The sequence below is a fragment of the Passer domesticus genome, chromosome 14 (genome assembly GCF_036417665.1).
Source record: "Passer domesticus isolate bPasDom1 chromosome 14, bPasDom1.hap1, whole genome shotgun sequence".
Taxonomy (NCBI): Eukaryota; Metazoa; Chordata; class Aves; order Passeriformes; family Passeridae; genus Passer; species Passer domesticus.
In genome coordinates, this window is record NC_087487.1 from 6,273,950 (window position 1) to 6,299,648 (window position 25,699).

General features: G+C 39.4%; 1 protein-coding gene across 4 annotated transcripts in view; it reads left to right on the forward strand.

The window, feature by feature from the left end:
• Nucleotides 1–25,699, forward strand: part of THSD4 (thrombospondin type 1 domain containing 4) — a 272,344-nt gene that overhangs the window by 232,095 nt on the left and 14,550 nt on the right. For all 4 annotated transcript variants that reach the window (XM_064389270.1, XM_064389267.1, XM_064389268.1 and 1 more), the window contains 6 exons: nt 11,121–11,296; nt 15,050–15,146; nt 16,013–16,255; nt 18,519–18,648; nt 20,338–20,542; nt 20,831–21,004. In XM_064389270.1, the coding sequence (XP_064245340.1) occupies nt 11,121–11,296; nt 15,050–15,146; nt 16,013–16,255; nt 18,519–18,648; nt 20,338–20,542; nt 20,831–21,004 (1,025 nt within the window). The remainder of the gene's footprint in view (nt 1–11,120; nt 11,297–15,049; nt 15,147–16,012; nt 16,256–18,518; nt 18,649–20,337; nt 20,543–20,830; nt 21,005–25,699) is intronic.

The following is a 25,699-nucleotide window of genomic DNA, read 5'->3' on the forward strand; positions in this document are numbered from 1 at the left end:
GAACTTGGAAACATTGAAACAGTGACTGATTAAAAGACTGATCAATACCATGCTAGACTATGAGCAGCATTTCAGTCTGCCAATTCAATCAGCAGTGTTACTTGCACTCTGTCAGGTTTGTAACATCTTCCTATTTAGTGTAGGCAGAAACGAGATGGGAGAAGAGTTCTTGATAAATTTGTGATCTGCTAAGTTTGGTGTGTTGCATAAAGGTGAGCCTGCAGTTACGTGCTATCTTGTTTGGTCATTGGCAGTCAGGATGACACAGGGCACCCCTCGGAGTGCAGCAGTAATGCTGGGGTTTGAACAGGACTTAACATGGGGGTGGTGGTGGCTCTTTGGTCTGTTCATTTGTGTGCACAAACACCAGTTAAAACACTGCTGCTTTTGTGCAGCAGGTATAGAAGGTCTTCATTCTTTACACATTCAATCCAATTATCTGTTCCTCTTTTTCTGCTGCTTTATTATTCCTACTGTCCTTAAGTAAGCGTTAGAAACCATTATTGATCAGTGCCTTGAAGAGCTGATGCTGTTTCCAGCATTAGTTGCTGGATCAAGTGCTGAGCTTCCTGCCCTCTCCTGGCTGGGAGTGATGGAGAAGCCTTGTCCCTGTGTGGTTAACCTGAGCTCGGTTTGCTGCAGCACCAGCAGCCATCTGATCAGGATGGTGATAGCTGAAAAAAGGTGTTACAAAGCCCTACAGTCTTTCTGTTCATGATGCTTTAGAAGTGGAAAGAAACAGTGTGTTTACATTCGTATTTGAGAAAGGAATTGAACACTTTCGTTGGTTTTTTTTGGGTTGGTTTTGTTTGTTTTTGGGCGTTTGGGTTGGATTGGGGTTGTGTTTTGGCAGGTTCTTTGAGCAGAAGAGAACTTCAGTACAGATGCTTGAATGGAAGAGACGTTGGATCAGCTGGTTATGGCTTCTTTGGGTGAGGTGGGCAGGTGTTTCAGGTTAGGGGTTTTTTAGGCAGCTAGTATAGAAACAAACAAAAAAGGTAAATGGAAAAGAAAATGTTGGAGGAAATGAAGCAAAGAAGATGCTAAGTAAAAGGCAGTATAAAGGGAAATACCAAAACTCATTCAAATAAAGACTCACTTTACCAATATGTCTTTTAAAATGCTAGTAAATATTTTAACCTGGATTTATATCTGTATAAAACCATCAAGGAAGTATCTGGGACTTGCTGATTACTTGAACTGGTAATAATAGTCTTGGATACATACTTTTTTGGTTGTTAATTTGTTCAAACTTACCTTGTGCATTTTTTAAAATGTAGGTGACTCAGCAGCTTTATTGAGTGACAGTATCTGCAGTTCAGTTGCTTTATGTTTTATAGTAACTACCCAAGCTCTGCAAGCCTTGGCAGCTAGTCCCAGCCTACTGTGCTGTGCACAAACCAGTTGCATTCTACATGTCTCACCTCTAAAGGATCCCAAAGCCTTGCTGAAGTTTATACAGTTGATTCTCTTTGGCTTTTTTCTCTCCTAAAGCTTTCCTATGGTCAGCAGTGAGACCATTTCAGTGTTTCCTTAGTCAGGAGTGGGAGGTGGGGTGGAGGCTGCAGTGTGTGCTTCCAGTTTAACAGCTGTAATTAAGCAAAGGCCACGCACAGTTGTTCAGCAGGTATTACAGTGCAGCAAAGCAATTTCTCCCAAGCCATTTCCTACAGGACCCAGGCTGTGCAGATAAACAGCTGAGCCCCCCAAGGAGGAGCAGCCTGCCCTGTGTGTGTGTTAGCCTTTGGGAGGGGCTCTCTGGGGTCCTGTCACTGGAATACAACGAGCAGGGAAACATCAGGGCTTTGATTTGGGACTTGGCAGTGGCCTGTGAGTGTAACCACTTGAAATTATGGCAGTCATTATGGTCTAGTCCACAAAAACCTTGATTTAAAAGGTGGATTTCTTTCTATTTACCCTCTCCCTGGTAAAACTCCTGGTTTTGCTTGAGTCATATTGAAATAGGTCATATAAAGTTGAAGACTTTGTACCATTGGTTAAGAATCTGTGCTATCATTCAGTAGCATCAAGTATTTCCTAGACATGTGTGTTGCATTGCAGTAATTGTTAAGTTTGTGTTTGTAACAGGAAGCTAGTTTAAATTACTTTTGGGAGGGTGGGTATTTAAAAGGCTCTTCACCCATAGACAGCATTCATAAAAAGACTTGCTTATTTATCTCAAACATGGAAAAAAATGTTCCCAGCTAAATATGAAACTATGTGTGCTGGATGTACTTTGACAAAAAATTAAATTCACTATTAATGTAAACAGTGTAAAAAATGCTTTCTCAAATGCAGAAAAAATAGATGATGGAGTATATGAATTTTGGTTTAAGCAAAACTTAAGGCTGTATTTAATCACTTTTTTATGGTTCTGAAAAAGTGGTACTGGAGATGTCCTATTAAAAGGAAAAGGTAGAACTTATGAAACTTTTATAAGACTTAATCAAAGAGAAAGACAAGGATTTTTTTTTCTAAGGTGAAATTGTAAAGGAGATATTAGAAACTTGCTTCTGAAATGTTGAATATTTAATGTTCAGAATGATAAATTAATTTCAGTCATGTTTCATGGTTTGAGACCAATGTATATAACAATCCCTGTACAGTGTATTGATCAGGAGACGTGTGGGACTGATGCAGAAGGTCTGGAAGATCAAACTTGAGAATTAGGAGTGACAGTCTGCAGAACTGTTTGCAAGTGATCTGCTTGCAAGTGACTGTAGGGGGGAAGAAAATAAATTACTTCTTGCTAAAAGAAGATGTACAATTTCTTTTTATTAATATATTATTTCCCACATATGCTTGGAGAAACTTAAACACAGTTTCTGATGGCAAAATAATTACATTGTTTGTACTAGTTATACTTAGCTAATTTTCTTTGATTGTCTATTTGGAGTCTGGACTGCGCTGTTTCCTCTGTGCTGCAGACAAAATACTGCCATTAATTAGCCAGACTTCTCTGATGATCTGAGGTTAGACTCACACCTTGCAAACCCATAATTTTTTCCTGTGTTTCTGTGAGTAGTTTGATCAGAGATTTTTTTTTTCATTAGCTTAGTCGGTAGCTTGGGAATAAACAACAGCAATAGAATGAGATGTGAGACTCTGAAATGCTCTCTGTATTTGGAGCAATCCCGTGCTACTTTTTGTGAAATATTTCAGTCATATTCTTTGTTGGTTTTGGAGCTATAAAAGTCATCAATAAAATGTGATGATTTCTGGTTTTGTCATGTCTACAGATTTCTGGGCTTACCTCCAGCTATCAGTTGTGTGTTTCACATGGTTTGATGGCTTTGTCAAACAAATATCAAGTCAATTCCATCCCAGAACATCTTTTTTATATTTAAATGTGTGGACTGACATAAACAATAATATGAGTGATACTGCTCCAAGACTTTATAGCCAGAAGATAATGCCTGAGAAAGTGATACCAGTGCTGAATTTCCAGCTTTCCTCTGACCGCCCAGCTTCTTGTGCCAGATTTCCTCTTCTGGCAGAGTGTACTCAGGTAAATGGAGACAACCTCTCACAAGTGTCTGTCATTTTTCTTCACTAGGAGCCAAATACTCCAGAGGATCTACAATAAATGATTGTTGTTTTAAGTGAAAGACTAAGGTTTACATGCTGTTGTCAACTTTTATTGGAAGAGAGAATGCATGAAGAACTGGATGATTTTTTTAGGGTTGAGCATGGGCAGTCTGTCTGCTTTAGTTTGTGGTCTGTATCCTTACTGTAATGCACACTGAATTAAACAAAGCACCTGTATCCTACCCTAAAGACCACTAAATTGATCAAAGCCCATCTTCTCCCACCCATGGTCTGGTCTGTGTTTGCTCTCGAGTCTGTGCCCTGATCTCCCCTGGTCCAAGCACTGCTGGGCCTGCTCCACCCTGCTGCCAGGACAGGAAAACCATTTCAGATTTCTCCTCCATGCTGGTGTCAGCATTCCCTCAGACCTGAGTGTTCCTGGACTTCAGTGTCTGTGTCAGGGAGCAGCAGCATCAGGCACTGGGCCAGGGCAAGCCGTGTCTGAGCTAGGGGAGCCAGCAGTGCTTTGCAGCCCACTCGGTGTGTTTGGAGTTAGTGTTTGACTTTACCACACAGAGCATCCAAAATTCTTGAGAAATTCCACTTGCAATTCAAAACAGCTTAAGAGTATTCATTAGCTCCAGTTTTTCATAGCAAAGAACAAAAGCTATTTAGCAAACAAAAGAAGCAGTTTCTACTTCAGCTTTTAATTCTTGTGAGATAGAGTGCTCCTTTCTGCAGAGATGTCACAATCTGCTGGTTTACTTTAGCTGTCATACAATTATTCCAATTCTTGGCAGTTGACAGGAGTGCAGGGAGGTACAAAACACTTTTTGTTATGCCAGCTGGAGAAAAAAGTAGGGTATTTACACATGTGCATTTCACTAATCTGGCCCTTCTGACTGAAGTAGTGTCTAGATTAGAAGATAATTCAATTGCATTTATCTACCTGAAGGACTTTTGCCAAATGTGTGCTGAGTTTCTGTGCTGGGTTCCCTAATATGCAGTTGAACTGTGCCAGAAGGCTCAGCTATCATGTGCAGAGCCATTAGCAGCCAGTCCGATCAACTCCTGAAATACAAGAACCAGATTCTGGCTGAAGTAATGTAACTAAGACAAATCCTATCATCTGCAGGTTCAGCTGGAGCTGCATGGCTAAAATATCACATGCTACATTGGAAATGTATCCCTGTTGGAGACTACCAGTCCTGAATGTTGTTTGTTATTTCTAAATCCTTGATTTGCAGCAATTGCCAGTGGATATAATTTCCTGATATTACTGACATAGGGTAGGAAATACAATGCTCAGAATCCAAGCCCATATTTTCACTGGGCTTAGACAAAAATTCTAATTATGCCCTATAAGAGCTGATGTTCTGAGACTGCCACTTAGAAACTATAACCTCAGTTATGTCGTGCCTTCTTTACAGAAAGAAATGAAGGATGTATAAATAAGAATGGGAAAGGGGATTTTGAATTTCTGTATTTAAAAAAGCCCACAATTTTGAGTTAGACTCTACTGATTAATTTCTAGAGTCTTCTGAACCGTAGGAGTTCCCTTTGAGGTGCTGCATTTCCCAAAACAAAGTAGTAGATATGCAATAGGCTATACATTTAACAGTTACAGATATAAGACATGTATGATTCTTAGTCTGGTTCTCTGGGGCTTAGTGTTGCCCTTCTCTTCATGTTTAATTCTTCTCAGTCTATTTTTGTGCCAGTCCTTCTGTCCTTCCTCTTCAGTATTTTTATGGCAACAGTAAAATTACATAATACTAAACAGCAGAAAATTTGCATAGACTTTAGTGGAATTTAGTCAACCACTTCTACCCGTCCAACTCAAGGGAAATTTTTGTTCAAGTTAGAAGAGAGAGAGAGAGGTTTTTATAGATTATTTTAATAGTACTTAATAAAATGTATTTGAAATATATAATTATATAAATAGGTAGAAATAAATGGAAAGTTCATCATTCTTATTCTGCACTGTCATTGTGTATATTAATTGTGTAAATCCTTTTAGGTTAAGTCATTTGCAGAATAATGGAATCTGCTCTATCAGATTTTGTTGGAATGCTTCTTATCTTCAACAAATGTTGTGCTGGCCTTCTGATAGCTTGTCTCGTACTTCCCCCCAGTATAGGGGGCTGTAATACATGACTCATAAAACGCAGGAATTGTTCAGCAGTGATGGCATTTCTAACAGGAGTTCTTTACAATTGCACTCCATACTTTGATACAAGGTAGGAATTGAAGCACCCTTGATGAAGAACTGGGTTGTTGCATATTTAATTGTGGTGGTCATTGAGATGCAGGGCCAATATTTGCATATGTCATGAACAGCACAGGCCATTAATGCCTTCACACTTCCCTGACTTTCATAAAGCCTGTCATGCTAAAGAGGCCTAGGCAGGTTAATTTTTGTGGTAGTGACCTCAGAAACATAGCACTAGCCTAAAGATTAACTTCATCTCTGTTGTTTCCTCTTATTCTTTCAATTACTTTTCTGGTAAATGTTAGTATGGCCTCCAATAAATACTTTTAGAAACTAATTCTATGAGCTGGGTAAGCATACTCTGTAGTGTTCCCTAATTCTCTGCTATTTAGAGCTGTATCTGAACATTCAGAATTACTGCCTTGGCATAACTTACTCCCCATGGAAAGCCTTGAAATCATGTAAGTGTTATTAGTTTTGTACTTAAGAATAATAATATTAAAAGTCATCAATCACTCAAGAACACCTGCTTGGAAAATGGGAAAAGGCATTTTATTAGAGTAATTTTAAAGAAGGGAAACAGTAATAGGAAGAAAACTGAAAATTAAACCCAAGGTATAATTCATAAGGAGTGCTTATGCCTTGCAGTGCAAGAATTAACAAAATGCTGAAATTCTGCTTTGGTGAATGTTTTTACTTGCATCATCAAATGTGCTTCATGAGCTCCCTATTTCCAAAGCTCCAGGCTGTTCACAGACACAGGTTTACAGTCTTAGTGTAGCAGCTGGGTAATAGGATGCAGAACATTCCCTGCTGGAGTAGCACTACTGTTTATATGGGTTTTCCAAAGGTCTGTGCTGCACACTGCTTCCCACTGGGATTGAGGGTGATGTGTGGGAGAGCAGCAGTGACACTGAAGCACAATAAATGCCATATGATCACATTTTGCAAATGTCAGGTCATGTATCTGTGTGTGTAGTTTGCAGTATCCCATGGGCCAAGGTCTCAGAAGTCTCAGTGTGAGAATGCTGTAATGAGATTTATAACCGAATTTTGCTTCTCATCTCACCAAAAAGAAGAGGAAGCCTAGACTAGCTAATGTGCTTTTGTTTCATTGGCTGTTACTGATACCTGTCAGGGAAGACTGCTAAAAAACATGGGGAAATCCTGCATCCTCTCCTGACAGAAGCTCAGGATTTGGTACCATGCAGATTGACTCTGCTCTTCCTTTGGAGATTTTACTGAAGCCAGAGACTGCAAACCTGCTGTAGTGTCTGGGCCTGAACAGACTGTACAGCTATAGGGCAAATCTGGCTTTTTTCTCAAAGCCTATAATGCTTATTTGCATCAGTAGTTAATTGTCTGCTCTGCTTTGCTGCCCCAGGATTTTCCTTGAGCTGATGCATCAACAGGGCTTTTGGAGTCAAGCACAAAAAGAATCAGGCACAACTGAGAGAAGTGGGAGCTTCTCTCTGAGAGAACTGAGGAAGCAGTAGTTCAGTGGATCCTTCGAAATGGAAAATGGAAAAGTTGTCTTCAAGTCGTTTTGGAGAAGAGAGTTTTACAATGTGTGTGCATTCAGAAGTGGCCACTGGTTTTAGGAGTTGCACTGGTGTGGCAGCTGGTCAGCAGGCTGTGGGTATGGCTGCTCAGAGTTAAAGGCCAGCTCAGTGCATTTGCTGCACTTTTCCACTTTCTGGACTTTTTCATTTGCTGCACTTTTCCAACAAGCCCCTTCCTTCAAAGTTTCTCTTTCTGTTACATTCCTCATGGCTTCCCCATGAAGCCAGCTGACTTACCTCACAGGAGATGTCCCCAAAGGCTGTCTGTGGGGTTTAGTCATACAGGATGCACCTCCCTGCACTGATTTTTATAATGCACTATGTGAATATTTTAGATTTGTCTCTGAAAGCTCCATATAATGTATTTTTTGTGCAGGAAAGATAAACAGGAGAAGTTGCATGTTTCTTTCACTTCTTTTATCAAAGTGGTTACTCAGAAGTAGTCTGAATATTTACTGCAGCTGTATCTGGGCACTTTCTTTAAAGGTGCTGGGAAAGTGTTGTTTCTCTGAAAAGCTAGTATGGCCAAGACATTCTTGTGCTTTAATTCAACTTAGCAACAGGATTAAATCTTTAAAAGCTTGTTAAAAAAATACAAGGAAAATTCTTCAAATATAATGGGTCAAGTAAAAATTGTGCTTATGGTTTAAAAATAAGAAAGATGCTGCATTTTGCCCATAAAATGCTTTGGATTTCAATTGGTAGCTGTAAAGCAAATGCAGCCTAAGAGGCCCATCCATCTCACCCACTCACCTTTGGAGGTGCCTTTGTTGAGGACCTTTATCAATGCACGTTTTATGATGTCTTTTCAATTCTTGACTCGCACCTTGAGTGCATCTGCAGCTTGTCCAGGCTCCCTGGATTAAATCACCATTTGCCACGGACTCCAGCAGCCAAGCCCTGACCTGGATTCCCACTGGGCACAGCTGCAAGGCTGCAGCCTCTTCCCAGAGAGAGGAGAGAGGAGCTGCTCCCTGCTTCACTCTCTGGGGTCAGGACCAAATGGGAGACACTTCATGTGTGTGGGAAAGAACTTCAGTTCTGTCTGCCTACAGCCTTAATAGGGCTTGCAAAGCAATTAAGTAGGACTTAGGACACTGCTCCCCCAGACAGAAAAGCCTTAGGACAGAAAAATACACTCTGTTGCTCTGCATGTTAGTGCTGTTGCCAGATTTAGGAAGTTTCATTTCATTATTGGTACTGTGCCTATTTTGGGTGAAAATGTACTGTAAATAGTGAGGTACTACACCCACACCTAAAATATTTCTCTTCAGATATGGTTAGAAAAATAGGAGTCATTCAGCAAGACACTTAAAATATATATCAAACTGCTAATATGGAGAAGTTTATCAGAATTGTATCCTGAAATACTCCATATCACTCGTGCAAAACATTCTTGAAGGCCACTGTAAACAGCACAGTTTTAGTTAAAAGCCATTTCCAAGATGAAAGATAGATTAAATGAGCTACAGTATGTATGAGGAATTCCTCATGAGGACTTAATGGTAGAGCTTCTCATAATCTTTCATGCTTTGGCTAAAAATATTAGCACCATAAAAATTCTTCAGGGGGCAGGCTTGAGGTGGTGGATGCAGAGTGATCAAAACATAAAAGAGGCACATTTTCCCTTTTTATGGAGAGGCCTCTTTCAAATGTGTCATATGATGGATTTGAAATGAAAGTTTAATGTGTACTTAGTTTTTCAGACAGCCATCTTTCTACAGCTTCATTATTAATAACAATCTAGTCTCAGCCAGCTCTTTTTTTCTTGAGCGCTTGATGATTCATTTATCTTATTTGTTTAGCATCAATCTAAGAAAAAATACTCAGATCATAAAGTTAAGGAAGTGTTCCACATTAATAAACCAATGTAAAATCAGTCTATAATACATTTTGCAGAAGTTTTTAATTCATAGTTGTTAGAATTAAAAAGTAAAAAAGTGTAAAGAACAAATAAATAGCAAATAATGTGACTGGATTTCCTATTTAACATGTATGCAATATTTTTTGAGCTGTAATTTTTCCTTTCAGCATGATAATGAGGAAAGATGAAGCCATTTCCATGGCTGATATTGTATAAAATATTTTTAAAGTAATGTCCACAGTACAGAGATTGTTTTGTTGGCATGTCAGTAAATGAGACCTAGGAAGCAAGTGGATGTATGGCAGCTCTTGGGAAAATAAACATGTAGCATTAAGCAAAATAAAAGTTCAAAATGTGTGATTACATTTACAGAGTCTGATCCAAAGCCATTAAATTTGTTGGCATTTTTGCTTTTACAAAAATATTTCATCAATAATTAAGCAAATTATAAAGAGTTGGGTAGTCAGCAGCAACCCCTCCAAGTCAAAATATTTTGAATTTTGCAACCTAGCAAGACAAGGGAGTGTCACTCTCCCTTCTCATGGGACGTTCTGTTCTGTGCAAAGCACAAAGACTGCTTCTATTGATTAGTTAAGTTAATTCAGATGTCTGGAATATGTACAAAAAATAAAAGTTTTGTCTCTAATGTGTATTACTTTGGAATTAGTAGCATCGATTTAATTTGCCATTATTTAGGCCATGCATGTATGTTTTTCCTAGTAGCATAAATACTTGTGTATAATGTTGAGAGCATTTTAACTGAGTATCACTGTTCTTGAGACAGAGTGAAGAAGAAGCAAATTGGAATAACTGGGGCCTTGACCCTAAATTTTTTTAAGTTCAAAGCTTGAATTTGGATTTTAAAAATTAAATTACCAAGCAAGATACAGCCAAGGGTATTACTAGATTCTGTTGTCTCTTTTAAAATTTTTATTTAAAAGCAAATTCTTTTATAATAAAATTGAAAATCTGTGAGTAGAGCCTTTAGAGAAAGGGGTTGTGTCATTCCTGTGTACTTAAGCAATGTCTGATAGGGTTTCAGCCTCTATATATATATATATATATATGTTTTTAAATAATGCAACTGTAATACTGCATAAATTATACATATATGAGGCAGGAGTTTTTGACCTTAAGGACTGAAAATTATAGTCACATAGACAGATAAAGAAAGTAGGAAGGAGAAGGAACAGAGGCTCCTATGTGACCAAACCACTAACTAGCCTGTCATTACAAAGGGAAGGCACTGCCTAGTGGGACATTGAGTCCATATATTATCGATCCCTGCCTAGTATCTGATTTGCAAGTCATTTTCTTTATGCAAGAAATCCTACAGGCATTTTCAGAATGCTCAGCACACTAAGAAGTGCTGAAGGTCAGGACTCTGCAGATGTTGTGACCAAAAAATCTTGTTTTGAAAAGGAAGTGGAAGGACCAGCCAAGGGGCTTCATGAAGAATAACAGGAACATTTGGCAACTCAGGGTACTCTTATGCCCCTACATTGTTTGGTCCTTCTACACTGTGTAATGCACTGGTTTTCTGTATCTCACTCTGTGCTTTGTTCTGCCTGAATCACAAAATAGTCCCTGCAATGGGAAGAAAGTGCAGGAAAACCACTTCCTTGGCATCCATGTGTGTTGTGTGTGCTGCTGGCTGGCTGAGAGTCACGTGGCCACCTGGAGAAACTGTTCAGAAAGGTTTCCAAGCTGTCTTTGATTCATCTTTCTTTTCCTGCAGCATAAACATACGAAGGGTTGAGACGCAGTTTTCTAAGATTGGTTTGTGTTTGATTTGTTGCGGTTTTTTCCCCACAACTACTAATATAGCTGTTCTTTCACCAGCTTTGTTCCCTGGGAATAGCTGAGGCTGTTCTGTGCAGCTGTGGGGACTGATGGGGCAGCAGTGTGGGAAGGGGCTCCCTGTGACCCAACCCTTGTGTTTGTCCCCCTGCAGCCCTGCGGAGCCGCTCGGGACGCTCCATCATCAACGGCAACTGGGCCATCGATCGCCCGGGCAGGTACGAAGGTGGGGGCACAATGTTCACCTACAGACGCCCCAACGAGATCTCCAGCACGGCAGGGGAGTCCTTCCTGGCTGATGGGCCAACAAACGAAGTCCTTGATGTCTATGTGAGTTAGTTTTTAAATTATTCTTCCTGATGGAAAAGAAATTGTTCGGTTCATTGTTAACATGCAACACTAGAATGGTGTTCAGTACCAACGCTTTGTTGCTTTAATTTTGAAATGTTCGTTTTGATATTTTACATTTGTTTTCTGGGGTATCCATTTTGCTAGATCATGGCAAATCTACATCAAGCCTTTTTCTATCAGACTTAACCAACTGAACTTGCTCAGTAAAGTAGAAACAAGGCATACAAATGTTCAAGGCATTTCTTTTGTGAACTGGATTTTTTTCCTGGATGCTTTCCTATTGAAACAAATTTGGTATAGTTTAATTCTACAGTGAAGAAGCAAATAGTTAAGAGAGACAAGGCCTCTCACCATCTCAGTTTCCTTTAAAAGAAACAAGTCCATAAACCTGTAGACTGTAGGATATGAAGCTGTGAGGGGAGACCATAGATAATGGCTATTTGAGAAAGGAAGACAGAAGACAAATTGTGTCTAAGAGGGAGAAATATTGAGAAAGCTTTTTACTTCAGATGGGATGGCTTTTTAGTTCATCATACTGAAATAAAAAACATAACTGGAATTGATTACAACTTCTTCCAAGATAAATGGTGCGTTCTGAGATTATACACTCCCACACAGTAAAATTCATTTCTTGAAAAAAATTGAGTAACTGAATATATGACTCTTTCATACAGGCTTTTGTGTCCTTGAGTGCAATGCGAGGTAGAAAAGTGAATGTGCTAGATAATTTCATAGAAAAATTAATAGTAACTACCCTGATTACTAAGCTGGGAAAAGTTAGATGTTGGCAAAGTTATTCCCCATCTGCTATATGGTGTCTAATAAATCAATGTAATAATTATGCTAACGCTAAAATCATTAAGGTTGAAAAATACCTCGAAGATCATCCATCCAACTGATCCAAACTTCTTTTCCAATTGATTGTAATGAGTGACAGGAAAAAACCTGGAAAAATAAACAATTGGGCTCCTAAACTGTGCAAGACAGACTCTCTGTTTTTCAGATGTTTGTGTTTTTGTGAGGTTAAGGGGTTTGCAAGTTGAGGCTTGGCCCTGAGTTTTTATTTTCAGCCAATTAATGCCTGGTATGTAATGACCCAGAGAGAAATGGGTTAGGAAATGGATTAAACAGATATTTCTGAAGTAATATCATAAAAAAGCTCTAAGTTTTGATGTTGTTTGATGTTTGTTTTGATGTTGGATATTGTAATGTTTTGGTTTAGGCTTAGGGAGTGTAAGGAAGCTGCCATGATGGGCACAGCTTTACCAGCTGTGCTCTGTGGCTGCTGCTGTGGATTGCCACTTCTGATTTGACAGGACTCACCAGAGATGTTTCTGGTTGATAGGAGGAATACTACAATTCAGAATGAAATGATGGTTTAGTCTCTTTTTTAATATACTGTGAGAAGATAAAGGTGAATAGTGCTAGATGCAAGAAAATCAATGCTCAGTATGGCACAGCCTCTCTCCCAGGTTTGAAGTGTGTAGCCAAGCAGATACAGATGCCTTTTTTCAAACTTCATCTTACAGTGCCTGAGTCATGTAATTCTGCAATCACCCATACTCATGATCTTTATGCTCTGTGTAGAAAAATGAAGAGATTTGCAGATGGGAACTCCAGTTGGCTTTCTGTTCTGTTTTTCTGAGATCATGCTTTCTTCCACTCTGAAATATAAAGTGAAAAGCTTTCTGATTTACAGGAGATTATAAGTAACAAGAAAAAGAGATGCGAGTTCTGTCCAAGTGTGAAGTATACATTGCTACAAAGACTTAGGTCCACTAAGTCAAAGCAAAACTGTTCTATCATTTCAGATATTTCCCTGCAGGAAAGCTGGAACAGTATAGTAATTAGGTACTTCATCAGTTAAGCTCTGTCTAAAATATGCCTTTCAGTTGTTTTGAGAAATATGATGGAAAAACCATCACATGGGAACCACTGGGAAGTTGTTCCTGGAACCGTCTGAAGAACAGGGTCCTGCTTCTGGAAGGGGAAGTGTACTCTACTGCTGAAGTTACTTCACAGTTCTTGGTTCTCTCAGGACCACAAAGAGGGTGTATTTGTTGGATAAGAAAGTGACATTGGAAGGACCCAACCTTACAAAAAAAATACTGCAAGCAGAGCATTATTAGATGGTTCAGAAAAGTGAATACTCTCTGGGGGACAGCGTTTAGAGGAACAGCTATTATATTTGGCAAGGAAAGAGTGATTTTGACATAAGTTAAAACAGAAGTCTAAATCTCTAGTTGGTATTAATAGATGTGAATTTAGTGAAGCCTTGAAGCATAAGTTGCCCTCTGCTGGGTCACTGTGCCATTAGGATAGCAGGACATTTTACTTCTAGGTCCATGAAACCATGAGGTTCATTGGTGAGAATCGAAAAGCCAGAGATAGCTCTTGTGTTTGCTTGTGGGTTTGTTGTTTTGGGTTTTTGTTTGTTTGTGTTGTGATTTGATTTGGTTTGGTTTTAAAAGGTACTTTGAGTATAGTCTGAGGCTTCTATCAGACTAATCCCCACAGAGTTCAGGCTAAAACATAAATGTCAGTAGTAGCAGTACTGACATAATCAGAGCTAAAGAGCTGAAACCAGCAGCTCAGGACACCCCTGCATTTGTAGTGTGGGCGTGCTCAGGCTCAGAGCAGCAGTGCAGTAGAATGCAGCTGGGAATGGAGTGTGCTGCTAACAGTTTATAAAAGCTGTCCTAAAGTCATATCTTTCTCAGGTCCTGTTATACCCAGCTGCTTAAACAAGCACAGCCAGTGTAACAGTGACTGTCAGAGTAATGCTCCTGTCAGCTCACGTGGGCTTGTGCAGCAGCATTCTGAAAACCCTGAGCTTCATTTTCACATTTAAAGGAGAAAACCAGGAACCTGTGGTTCCTGCCTATGTTTCATAAAGAACACGTTGATGGAAGTCTGGTTTGCTGTAAGGCATCTTCATGCAGTTGAAGATGAGTGTGGAAGGATGCAGGAGAGCTGTGGGTGATCTTCAGCTGCTGCAGCGGGTCCATGGGTCGTTGGGATCTGCTCCCTGATCTTTGCTGAGCAGTGCTCCTGGGCAGGGCAGCAGGACAGCCCCAGTTGGAGCTGGTGGGTTGTTGGGGCTCCAGGGGGTGCTGGGGGAGCTGCAGGTGCTGGAAGGAGTGGCTGGCTTTGCAATGGCACAGAGCAATGCACGTGTGCTGTCTGCAGGTGTCTCCTGAGCCACTGGGGAACCTCTAAAAGTGCAGTAGGCTGCATGTGGAGGGTTGGGGGTTGTGGTGTTTTGTTTTTTCTGCTTTGTTTCATCTTTTCTTTTGCTTTCTCAGGCGTCTCTCAAGTTCCTGCTCTCTGAGAGTGTTTTGATGACCTTAGGACCATCTCTTCTGCTGCTGAGGCCTGGTGTGAGCCTCTGCTGCTCCTGTTGCTGAGGGGGAGGCCGTGGCTGGCACAGCCCACAGCACACCTTGGCCCCAAGCATGGCACTCTTAGGTTTTTCAAAGAAGATTTAGACAAACAGTTTCTCTGCCATCAAAAGCTAGCTCAATTTGCAAACACAGGAACTTGCATTTTCTTCTTTGCAAACAGTAACTTGTGTTTTCTTCTTTTTGCATTTTTTGGAGACAGTCATTAACCACTGCTTCTATCCCAACTAGTGATAAATAGTGTTATGTAGCTAATCAGTTCAAGTTGATATTTAAGTATTAATAACATAACAAGTGGAAGAACTCAATGTATGATTGGTTTTCTTTTTAGATGATTCATCAGCAGCCTAACCCTGGTATACATTATGAATATATCATTCCAGGAGACAATGTCATTAGTCCTCAGTTGCTTGCTCACAGGAGGCCAGGTAAAATGCCACCATTTCCTTTTATCAAACACTTTTTGTTACTTAATAAGCTAATGGAGAAATTCCTACCAATGAATTAGTGTAAATGCTGTCATTGATATGGGAGAGGCCCAGAATTTCTCCTTACATGTTGAATGAGAACTCACCATTGATTTGGTAAAACTTCAGTGAATTAAAACTGGCAGGGTTTATTATGTTTTAGCTGGGAAAATTACTACTTTGAGTATGAGTGTTGTAACCATGTCTCAGAAATGAAATAGAACATGATCTTTATTTTCAGTGTTTTTCTTTCTGAGATAATTTAAAACAACCCTGCACAGTTCCCCTTTCCTCTTGCAACTGGAAAGGATCAAACAGAACAGTGTTCTCTTCCCAAGCAAAAATCTGGGCAGCTCCTGCCTGAGCTGTGGGTGTGTGCTGTGTGTACACCCAGGAAGTTCTGAAGGACAGGAGAAACTTTTCAAGTGAGTTTGGTCCTCACTTTAACGTTCGTGACTTGCTTTGACAAATTTCTGAGTGTTTGGTATGTTCATAATGAGGAGCAGCTGTGCTGTGACATGGGGAGGCACAGAATGCAGAGCACAGAACAAAACAAAAGTGCTTTGGGAAATTTTGACACTGGGTGCATTAACTCTGCGTTGTCTTTGGAGATTCTTCAGATTTTAGTTTTTAATGTACTTGCTGGCTAAGTCTTGGTTACCTTAGTTTAAAACAGCACAATCTTTGCAGGTCATTATTAGGCAGTCTCTACATAGCAGATTAAAGCTGCTTCCAAGTTTAGTGATTCTCCAGTTCTAATTATTAGGGAATCATAACATAGACTAATAGGCTCATTATTTTACTTTTCTATTAATGTCTGTCATCAGGGGAGCCATTGAATGGTCAGTTAGGAATGCCTGAAAGTACAAGTCATGAGGATGAGGATTTGCATAGAGAGACAGACATTCTCACTGGACAGTCAGCTGGAACTTTTCCAGTGATTCAGCCAGGAAGATTTCCTTCTCATCAGCCAGAAAACCAGGTGCCTGCTATGCAACCACCAAGACAAAACCGGGAACACAACTGGAAACAGGTTGGAAAAACTGAGTGCACTACTACGTGTGGGAAAGGTGAGTGCTTTGTGTGTGCACAAAACATTGTTAGACCTGCTGTTTTCTGTTCTCTGACAACCAAAATCACGTCACTACTATAATCTGTGCTTATATTTAAATCAGTAAAACCAGCAAAATTAGAAATGGAAAGCACAGAAATTACAAGGAAAAATATGACATTTGCCTCTGAAAGGAAATATTTCAGCATTTATGGCAAGCTGCTCTCTCCCATGCCCTTGATACACAGCTACTTTCCTCAACATTCTTTGGCATTCTTTACCCCTTTTGCCTCTCCAGCTTTGTCAGATACACCCACCACACTTTTTGTGTTTTTGTCAAAAGTTTTCTGATCTTCATGGGAAGGTTTCACAGGCATTTCATCAGACATATCTTTGACTCATTGGATGTTGCTGGAGCAGCACTGATGTGACTACAGAAATCTGGGGTTTTAACAGGGAAGAAGTGGGAAGGAAAGGGGATGGAAAGGGCCTGGTGAGCTTTTGGGAAGTGGTGCATACACTGCTTGCATGTACTGCAGAGATTAAGTTTTGCTGCCAGACATTCACAGTGACCACAGATTCAATAATGCAGAACACAAGCAATTACTTGGAAGAATAAGTTTTTGTGATGGTAAAAATGAAATCTTTTGTACTGTGCATAGCCACCCACCACCATACCATAAAACTGCAGAGGTTTAAAATAAACATGTACCAGTGTGGGAGCTCAGCTGACCGTCACCAGTTCATATACGTGTAGAACATTTGCTTCTTAATTAGTTTGAGAGGACACTTTGTAAATTTGGTTCAAGGCCAGATGGGTGTGCATGTAATAGCTACAGAGCTGAAAAAAATCCAGCAATATTGATAGCAATCAAAACTGCTTCTCAGTTTAAAAAAAAAAAAAAAAGAAAAGAAAACTCCTTGGAGAAATTACTGCAAAAGTACTGGAGCTAAAATATTACCAGTAAAATTCAGACTTCCTTAAGTCAGCCCTTTTGGGGAGAAAAATATTTTAGTTGGCATTTAAGCACACTGTGCTTTTACTACAAGTCATGCAGGCAGAATCCATAATTGTGTCTGATTATTGGCTAGCAGCAATCAGTCTGTATCAACTACTGAGTGACTGAATTCCCATATTCAAGGTGAATTTCAGTATTTAAATCAGGTAATTTAGGGCGCAATTGCAGGAACACATCAGGATAAATATATTCTTGCTTTCCATTATAGAAATCTTAGTTGTGTATGCTGTGGCTTTTATCAATGTTGGCACATGGTTCTTGTTCTTTCTGCAGAGATCTGGTTCTTTCTGCAGAGATCTGGTCACTCTTGGCAGTGGTATTAATGAAATCTGAGTCAAAATGAAAATAGCAAAACTGTAGGATTTAAGAAAAAAAATTAAAATAAAAAAATTCGTTTCAGCCTCCTATTTACTCCATGAAATTTAGCGACAGAGCTGCCAGAAATAAGTGTCTCCTTTCCCATTATATGAAGAATGTGTGCATGTTCTGATTAAGTTAAATTCAAAAGAAACTGGATCTTGAGAGCTGGATCCTGAGACTGTTGAGACTGTATGAACATTTTTTGTGATCTTGCTGAGAGATGCCCCTGACTCTGATGGCCCTAAGGCATTTCAAGCCAAACTAGGTTATATAGGCTGACAAAGAAAGGAGTGGAAAAATCAGGAAAAAAATCTGTACTATTTAAGGCTTTGTTTTCATTTTGCGTCATTCAGTATAGGACATTTTCTGCTTTTTTCTTTCCTCTATGTTTTCCATTTTCTTCTACTTTATTTCTCCGTGCAGAAATATAGATGATGGATTTTAATTATTTTTTAAGATCCACCAATGTTAAATGACCTTAGGAAATTCCAAGTTACAAGAAAAGAAAATAAGTTATTTTTGTGTTACCTAAAGAAAAGGGAGACTAAATTAACAGTTTTGATGAAAACCAGAGATTTCAAAGCATGTTTATAAAACTGGCTTAGAAAAAGACTGTTATCTTTCTTTTTACAAAGTGAAAATGCTTCCCATGAGAACTGCCACCATCTCTTGTCCTAGATTTGCATTTAAGATGACTGAACAAATAGATCTGCTGGAATTTGGACGGTGCAGAAACTGCTACTGCATCCTGTCAGCTCCTGCCTTTGGAAATTTTGGATAAAACCTTTGTCTGTATTTTCTGTTGTCAGGTTACGCTTTTCCTTTCTGCATCAATGTTGGGTGCTGCTGTTAATGCTGCAGAGTGTTTTGCAATTCCTTACCTAATTGACTGTTTAATTTCAGGATCACAGTACCCAATTTTCCACTGCGTCAACAGAATCACTCACGAGGAGGTACCCGAGGGTTACTGTGACAGCAGCACCAAACCCATTCCAGAAGAGGAGGCCTGCAACCTCTTCCCATGCCCTGCTTTGTAAGATACTGTAACTTACAGAGAAATAAAGTGAAATAAGCCAATATCATTGAGATCTTGCACATCAAGGAGGCTATTCTAAGTAGGAAAGTAGTTTGACTTTCTAAATACAATGCACTTGTGCTGTAAATTGTAGTGGATTTTTTTCCATAATTGTTGGTGACCTTCTTCCCCTTCACAGAGGGCAATAGCATGCAGAGAAAAGGGAACCTGGAAACTAGTAGGTATAGCAGTTTCTCAAAATGTGTGTGATTGTTCAGGCAGACACTCTCTTTGTGGTCTCTGTGGGTGCACTTTTTTCCAGTGAGAGGCTTCTGCTATTCCTGTACAAAGAAGAGGCTCTGCAGGTTCTGTCACTCCACATGAGATCAGTGTGCTGTAGTGGCCATACTTCCATTATTTAAAGATGAGATGTGCTCACAACAGCCCCCTTGTACATTCCCCTCTCTTCCCTGTTCTTTGGCTCCAAGACTGGGTCCTGAGGTGGTGGTCCTTGTTTCCAGCACACTCAGGTGTGGTTTCCTTCTGAATCACACAAAGTCAGGGGGCTGTGAATTGCCATTGGCTGAGCACTTGTTTGAAACACTGAAAAATTAAAAATATAAACAAAAATTTAAAAAACAACCAAAAGGACAGTTCATCCAAGGTGTATCTCAAGAAGAGAAAAGGGTTAAACCCAGTTGCCATTAGAGCAACTTCATTTTAGGTCAGTTTTCCATCTCTTTTGTGGTTAAACTCTTCAGTTCTCTTCTGAGCAGCAAGTGGTCGTTCCTTATCCCAGGGAAGTTTCTAATGGTGTAAGTGCCCTTGCAGGCTCAGAGATGTCTCTGATGAGCAATTTCCTAGGGCATGTTAGATACTCAGGAACTTCTGAAGTCATTTACCTGGAGATGGCTTCTCTCATCAAAAGCATTTTCCTCACCTTTTTCATTCTAACGACTCATAGCCATTCAGGATAATATCAAGAGTATAAACAAAGAAATGTAAATATTTAAATGCAGAGATTTTGCTTGCTGTCCAGAAGAGTTCTGAAATAAAATGTGTCAACAGTTCAGATACTTTCCTTTAGGTGTGTGCCTGTCTTCATGTTTGTGAAGAAAAAATTGAAAATTACATATTTATATAAAGGTGACTAAATAAATACAGTGAAATTTTGGATCGTTCTTTTGGAGAAGGATCTGTTTAGAGATTTTTTTTCAGTCTCTAAAGTTAATTCTATTTGCTCATTGCTTATCATTTACTATTTCAGTTTTACTGATGAATGAATGCCTGGATGCATTTCATGGTTTTTGTGTTGTTGTCTTTTTTAGAGCCTTTGCTGCCGAAAAATTTTATGCAGCACACTTTAAAACTTTCGGGAAGTGTCATCAGAGCAGTAATATATATTATAGACAGATTCTTTTAAAAACCAAGCAACTGTTACAGGCTTAAGGAATGTTTGTAATACGTCTTGAGACCATGAATTGTGCAGTCTGTATCCATGCTCATAATTACCAGCCTCTGCAGGAAGCCGGTGTAGACAAGTGTGTGATGGTGCCTCCTAAGGGATCGCTGCACACACAGGCACTGAAGTGGGATTTTGTGGGATTCTGGACCAGCATAAGAATCATGTCATTCCAGTTCTGTGATGATCAGTGTTAGAGAATTCTTTGTGGAACAAAAATATCTTTTTTTTTTTTTTCACTTCAGCTGGGATATAGGAGAGTGGTCTGAGTGCAGCAAAACCTGCGGGCTGGGAATGCAGCACCGGCAGATCCTGTGCCGGCAGATCTACGCCAACCGCACGCTGACAGTGCAGCAGTACCGCTGCCAGCACCTGGAGAAGCCCGACACCACCAGCACCTGCCAGCTCAAGATCTGCAGCGAGTGGCAGATCAGGACAGAGTGGACCTCAGTAAGTAGGATCCATTCATTTGGGGTAGAATACTTCAGAAAGAATAGAAATTTGCTTTCAGGTGTCACTAATCAAACATCGCTTTTGTTTAAAACAAAGTGGAATATTAAAAACCTTGGAAATAAGCAAATCTTAGTTTAATAAATCCCTGCTTCACTACGACCATTGGTTTCCTAACCAGAAAGATGTCTTAGCAGGAATGAATGAATGAACTGTATGGTCTCAGCTCCATAGTAAAGCACTGCAATCCTTGCAAAAAGTCCTGATGCAACCTCCCTTTTGTCACAGTGTTCAGTGCCTTGTGGAGTGGGGCAGAGGACTCGAGATGTGAAGTGTGTCAGCAACCTTGGGGACGTTGTTGATGATGAGGAATGTAACATGAAGCTGCGGCCAAATGACATCGAGAACTGTGACATGGGCCCCTGTGCCAAGAGCTGGTTCCTTACAGAATGGAGTGACAGGGTAAGGCTTCTCAGTATCTTTATCCTGCCAAACCTTCTAAAACAAGAGCATCAGAATTTTAAAAATACACATCTGTACAGCCATAAAAGGAGTAATCTTATTTTCCATGTTTATTCTTGGTCTTTTAAACAGGCAAAAGCAAACAAAAAAATAGTGATCCCAAGGGCTTCTTGAGTTTGTGTTAAGATACGAGCATAGAAAGGGCAAGCCTGTGCATACATGGCCAAATGTCCAGACTTAGAATTGGCTCTAGTCTGAACTTTCCAAAATATTGAGTGTGCTGAGATTTATTATTCTTCTTGCTTAGTGCTGAGTCTCGAGATTCAAACTTTTAAAAGTTTCCCCACTGTTTTTTTAAGGGATGTAGATTTAAGGCCTGATGTCTGGGTTTAAGTTCAGTCCATAAACCAATTATCTCATAGGTGTGAAAAGAGGAGATCAACTTCATAAACTCAGGCAGGCTTGATTCAGGCTCTTGTATTTTATGAATGTGGATGTTGGGGTTAATTTTCTTCCAATGAGTCAGAAAGCAGTAAAACCAGTGGTGATTTAACTTGTTTCGTGATTGGGCTCAGAATTGTTGTTCAGTGGTGGTATTTATATGCTTTCATTAAGAGGCTTACAAACATGGGCTAAGAAAAGCCCATGAAAAGATATTTTGGTCCCTCTTGTGGATGCTTGCATATCAATTTCATCTGTAGACACATTCAGCCTTTAGTCTGTAAAATCCTGGTTGCATCTCCCTTTGCTTTGACAGACAACATAATTTATCAGTGAAGCTGTAAGATTGCATTCATAACTTCATTATTTCATTGTTTAGATCACTTTGTGATAGTACCTCTGAAAGCCAGGAATGTCAGGCTCACAGGCTGTGCATTAGTTTGGGTACTCAGAAGATTTTGCACAGGGTTTAGATACTGAGATGGAGCAGGAACTTCACAAGTAGGGCAGGTACCTGATAGGTCGCAGAACTTTAAAAGGCTGATCAGACTCTTGTTACAAGGTCTGCAAAAATTTTAAGCCCTCAGACAACTCAAATAGATTTTATAAAGAAAACAAAAATATAGACTACTAAATCCGTGTCATTGTGACTTTATTTTCTGGTATATGTTCCTGCATAGTATGGACAGAATAATACCAGGAGAAGCAAAGGTATTGCTGCAAAGGGCAAAGATTTTGCTATAGGGAAATGGCAGTTGTATTTTTTTCTGCCTTTCTTTTTCTCATAGATCTGTTCTTTGTACAGTGCTGTTAAATCCATTAGACCCTCAAACACATCATTTTGCCCAGCTGCTATCATCCAGTGCAGTTCCACCACATAAAGCACAGACATTGCAGTGAAAACTCTAGCACCATCCTCTTGATTATTTTACACTGATATTTAGTCCTCTGTAGAATTAAAAGCAGCTTTTGAGCTGAAGGTTATAACTGTAGAATGTTATTATGCTTATTTATACATGTTAAATGAGACGTAGAAGTGAAGCAGGTAATGTGGAAAATGTTGGAGGTTTTTTTTTTACCACAGACTTTTTAGGGCTGGAGAGTAAAGAATGGATTTTGTTACCTTCTCAGTTTATATAAGTGTACAGATTAATTTCTTCCAAATGCTTGCTACTGTAGTTGGCATTATTCACCATCACTTCTGCCAGGAGTGGGTTTGGAGTTTGATTCACAAAGAGGATGTAAGAAACAGCTTATTTCAGGAAAAAAGTAAATTTGAGGTGAAACATGCAGGATCTCCTAAGATTCACACATACCTCATAACTCGGGTGTTGAGACACTGAGGGGCAGGCAGTAAATACAGCAGCAGTGAACCTTTGCAAGGTCAGGCTGTTGGCCACTAGCTGTCTTCTTGTGCCTTGAAAGGGCTGCATCTTAGGAGTAAAAGTGTCTCTTTTTTTGTAGAGGAGTGTGGTTTCTGTTGAAAAACAAGAGAAGAATTCTGTCATGGAATAGAAATGGTCATTCCCAGGTGTATGGGCTTTGCATGTGTCATTTCCCAAACAATTCCTTAAAAAGTATTTTAAGCCAAGCCACACTTCAGCAATAAGCATAGATCAGCGATGGGCAGCCACAAATGGTTCAGATAAGCAGCCAAAAGTTCAAATGCTTTAAAAAAGCTTGTTCAAACCTCTTGAGTCTGCAAAACTGTGGTGGAAATCTCACAAGAACAGACCTTCTTTGTGAGATTTATTACATGCCTACTTCAAGTCCCAGCTGGAAATACCACAGAACAGTCTTTCCCATTGTATTTTGACATTTCAGCCATGCCTAGAAATAAGAGGTAAAAGAACTTATCATAACTTTTGGAACTTTGAAATGGTTGAGTTCAAACTTAGTTACAGCTGGAAGAGAAGGCCTTTTCTGAGCCCACTTTGCAAACACTTCATGTGTACAGTTGCACATGCAGCAAGTAGAGATTTCCAGAAGCCTGTCAGAGATTGGTTAGGCACATACTTCCTCTTTCAGCAAGGGATAGATCAGACTTCCCTGTCTGGATTGATGGGATGCATGGGCCATTACAATACAGCCTTGCTTAACTTGCAAAACATCAAGAAAAAAACACAGCAACATAAAAATGACCATTGTCTTTGCTGGCAGCAGATGTTCAATTTCAGGATTTGATATTTGTGCAGAATTTGACATGGGTATTCTTTAACACTGTTTTAAGAAAAGAACATGGTCTAATTTAAGAATGGTGAAAAAATGTTGTGTTTTCTTATTCTACTGAGACCATGCAAATTTTAGTTGATGCAGAAATCACGCTAGTTACCTGTATTACCATTAATAGTTTCTCTGGTTCTGAATTAGATTATTGCATCATTAATTTTCCCTAAATGTGACTTCAGCAATATTACATATATGCATTAAAAAATCTGTAGAGCATATACAAATTTGTGTGTAGGAGTTGTGTTTCCTTCCCAGGGGTGGCCTCTATGTTGCTTTACCCAGTAAATAACACTTGGCTGCCTTCTTGCCATGTTCTCCAGTCTTGCTTTCCCACAATGTATTTATGTATTTTATGGGCCACCTGTTTCGCCCCATGGCATTGACCTCCTTGGTGTTGGTTTCTGCACACACTGGATTTTTATATATGTAATTAAAAACCCCTTCATGTTCCTAAGACAATGCAGTTCTTGATTTGTGGTGTTTTGATAAACAGGTATCAGAGACCATGGAGTGTGTGTTACACACACGAGGTGTGTGGCCACCATGTGTGCTCTGGAGGGGAAGGAGGGAAAGCAATTCGTTCTTGGGAAACAAACACTTATTTTCTGAAAAGCATATACTCTTGTTCCTTGTATGAGAAGTAGGTCTAAACACCATCTATTGATACTCCCAGGCTCAGTCTTGAGAGAAGCAGAAATTTTTACCCACTTCAGTGGAAAAGATTACAGGTTAGAAGTCTGTAGTAGCAGAGTGAGACTAGTTGGTCTTACTTTGTCTGTGCCTGTCTTTGCATTTATTGCTCTATCTTGAGCATAAATAAGACAATTAACTTAAATTTCATGGCATTGACTTCTGTATGGTCTTTAACCTCCTTTGCCTGTAGAGAGTCTGGACAAACCTTTGTGATATTTTTATGTGCATTTGTAGAAAGATTGCTTCCTGTCTCATAATTCTCTAAAGTTGTCAGCCTGCATTAAAGCAGCAGAGTTCCACCAAACAGCATCCATTAATCAGTAGAGTAAATCTGGTGAACCTTACTGAACTTAGCAACAAAATGGGATTGATGGGAGCAGATGAGATTCTTGCAAACATTTCACATGACTGATTCTTTGACAGCTCTAATTGCTGGAAAGTTTATTTCTCCTATGGGTCAGGAGCGGGAAACTGCATTCTCCTGATTTACAGCAATGGGAGACTCACCAGTGTTTCCTTCCAACTAACTGGAGCATTTCCCTCCTGCATTTTTGTTTATTCCTCATTGCCATCTCCTCTGTTCATTTGTTTCTCATTTTATGTTTAGAGCCTACTTAGAAAAGAAGCCAAAATACAAACAATTCTTAGATGTTAATGAGATTCTGCGGCCAAAATAAAATCTTGGGAAGAAAGAAAAAATGCAGCACATCAGGGAACATAATCAAAACAAACCAAACACATGCTCTGGATTTCACTCTTCATTAAAAGGAGCAACAGCAATGCTTCTGTAATAATCTCCTGCAGGAGAATTGTAGTAAAAGGAGAACTTCATAAAAATCATTGCATTGTTCCTCTCAAATCTAAACATTGCCTAAAAAGTTCAAGTGTGGTTGACCAGTGAAATCTGGAACTACCAATGAATATTGTAGCTTACACTCTTCTTTCACTGCTTTTTATTTAAATCTGGATACTTCATTTAAGATCTTGGGGGAAAAAAAAAAGAAAAATCATCATTAAGCTTGTGCAAGAGTTAGTTATTTTTTATTATCACTCTTTATTTGTTTTAGTATAAAATAAAAACAAGATAAAATACTCTTTTTCATTGCTTTCATGTGGGATTTATATGGAAATAGAAGGTTTGCATACTTTATGTATAAATATGTAACTCACTTCTGAGTGTATTATTGGAAAAACAAAGGTTACATAATCTGTCTAAAATCCCTTCTGAAATGGATTTTCTCAGAGTAGGTCAAATAATGCTAAGGAGTTTTATAACTGTATTTGAAACAGATTTTTTTTTTGCAGTAACATCAGGCAGATGACTGTAAAAGT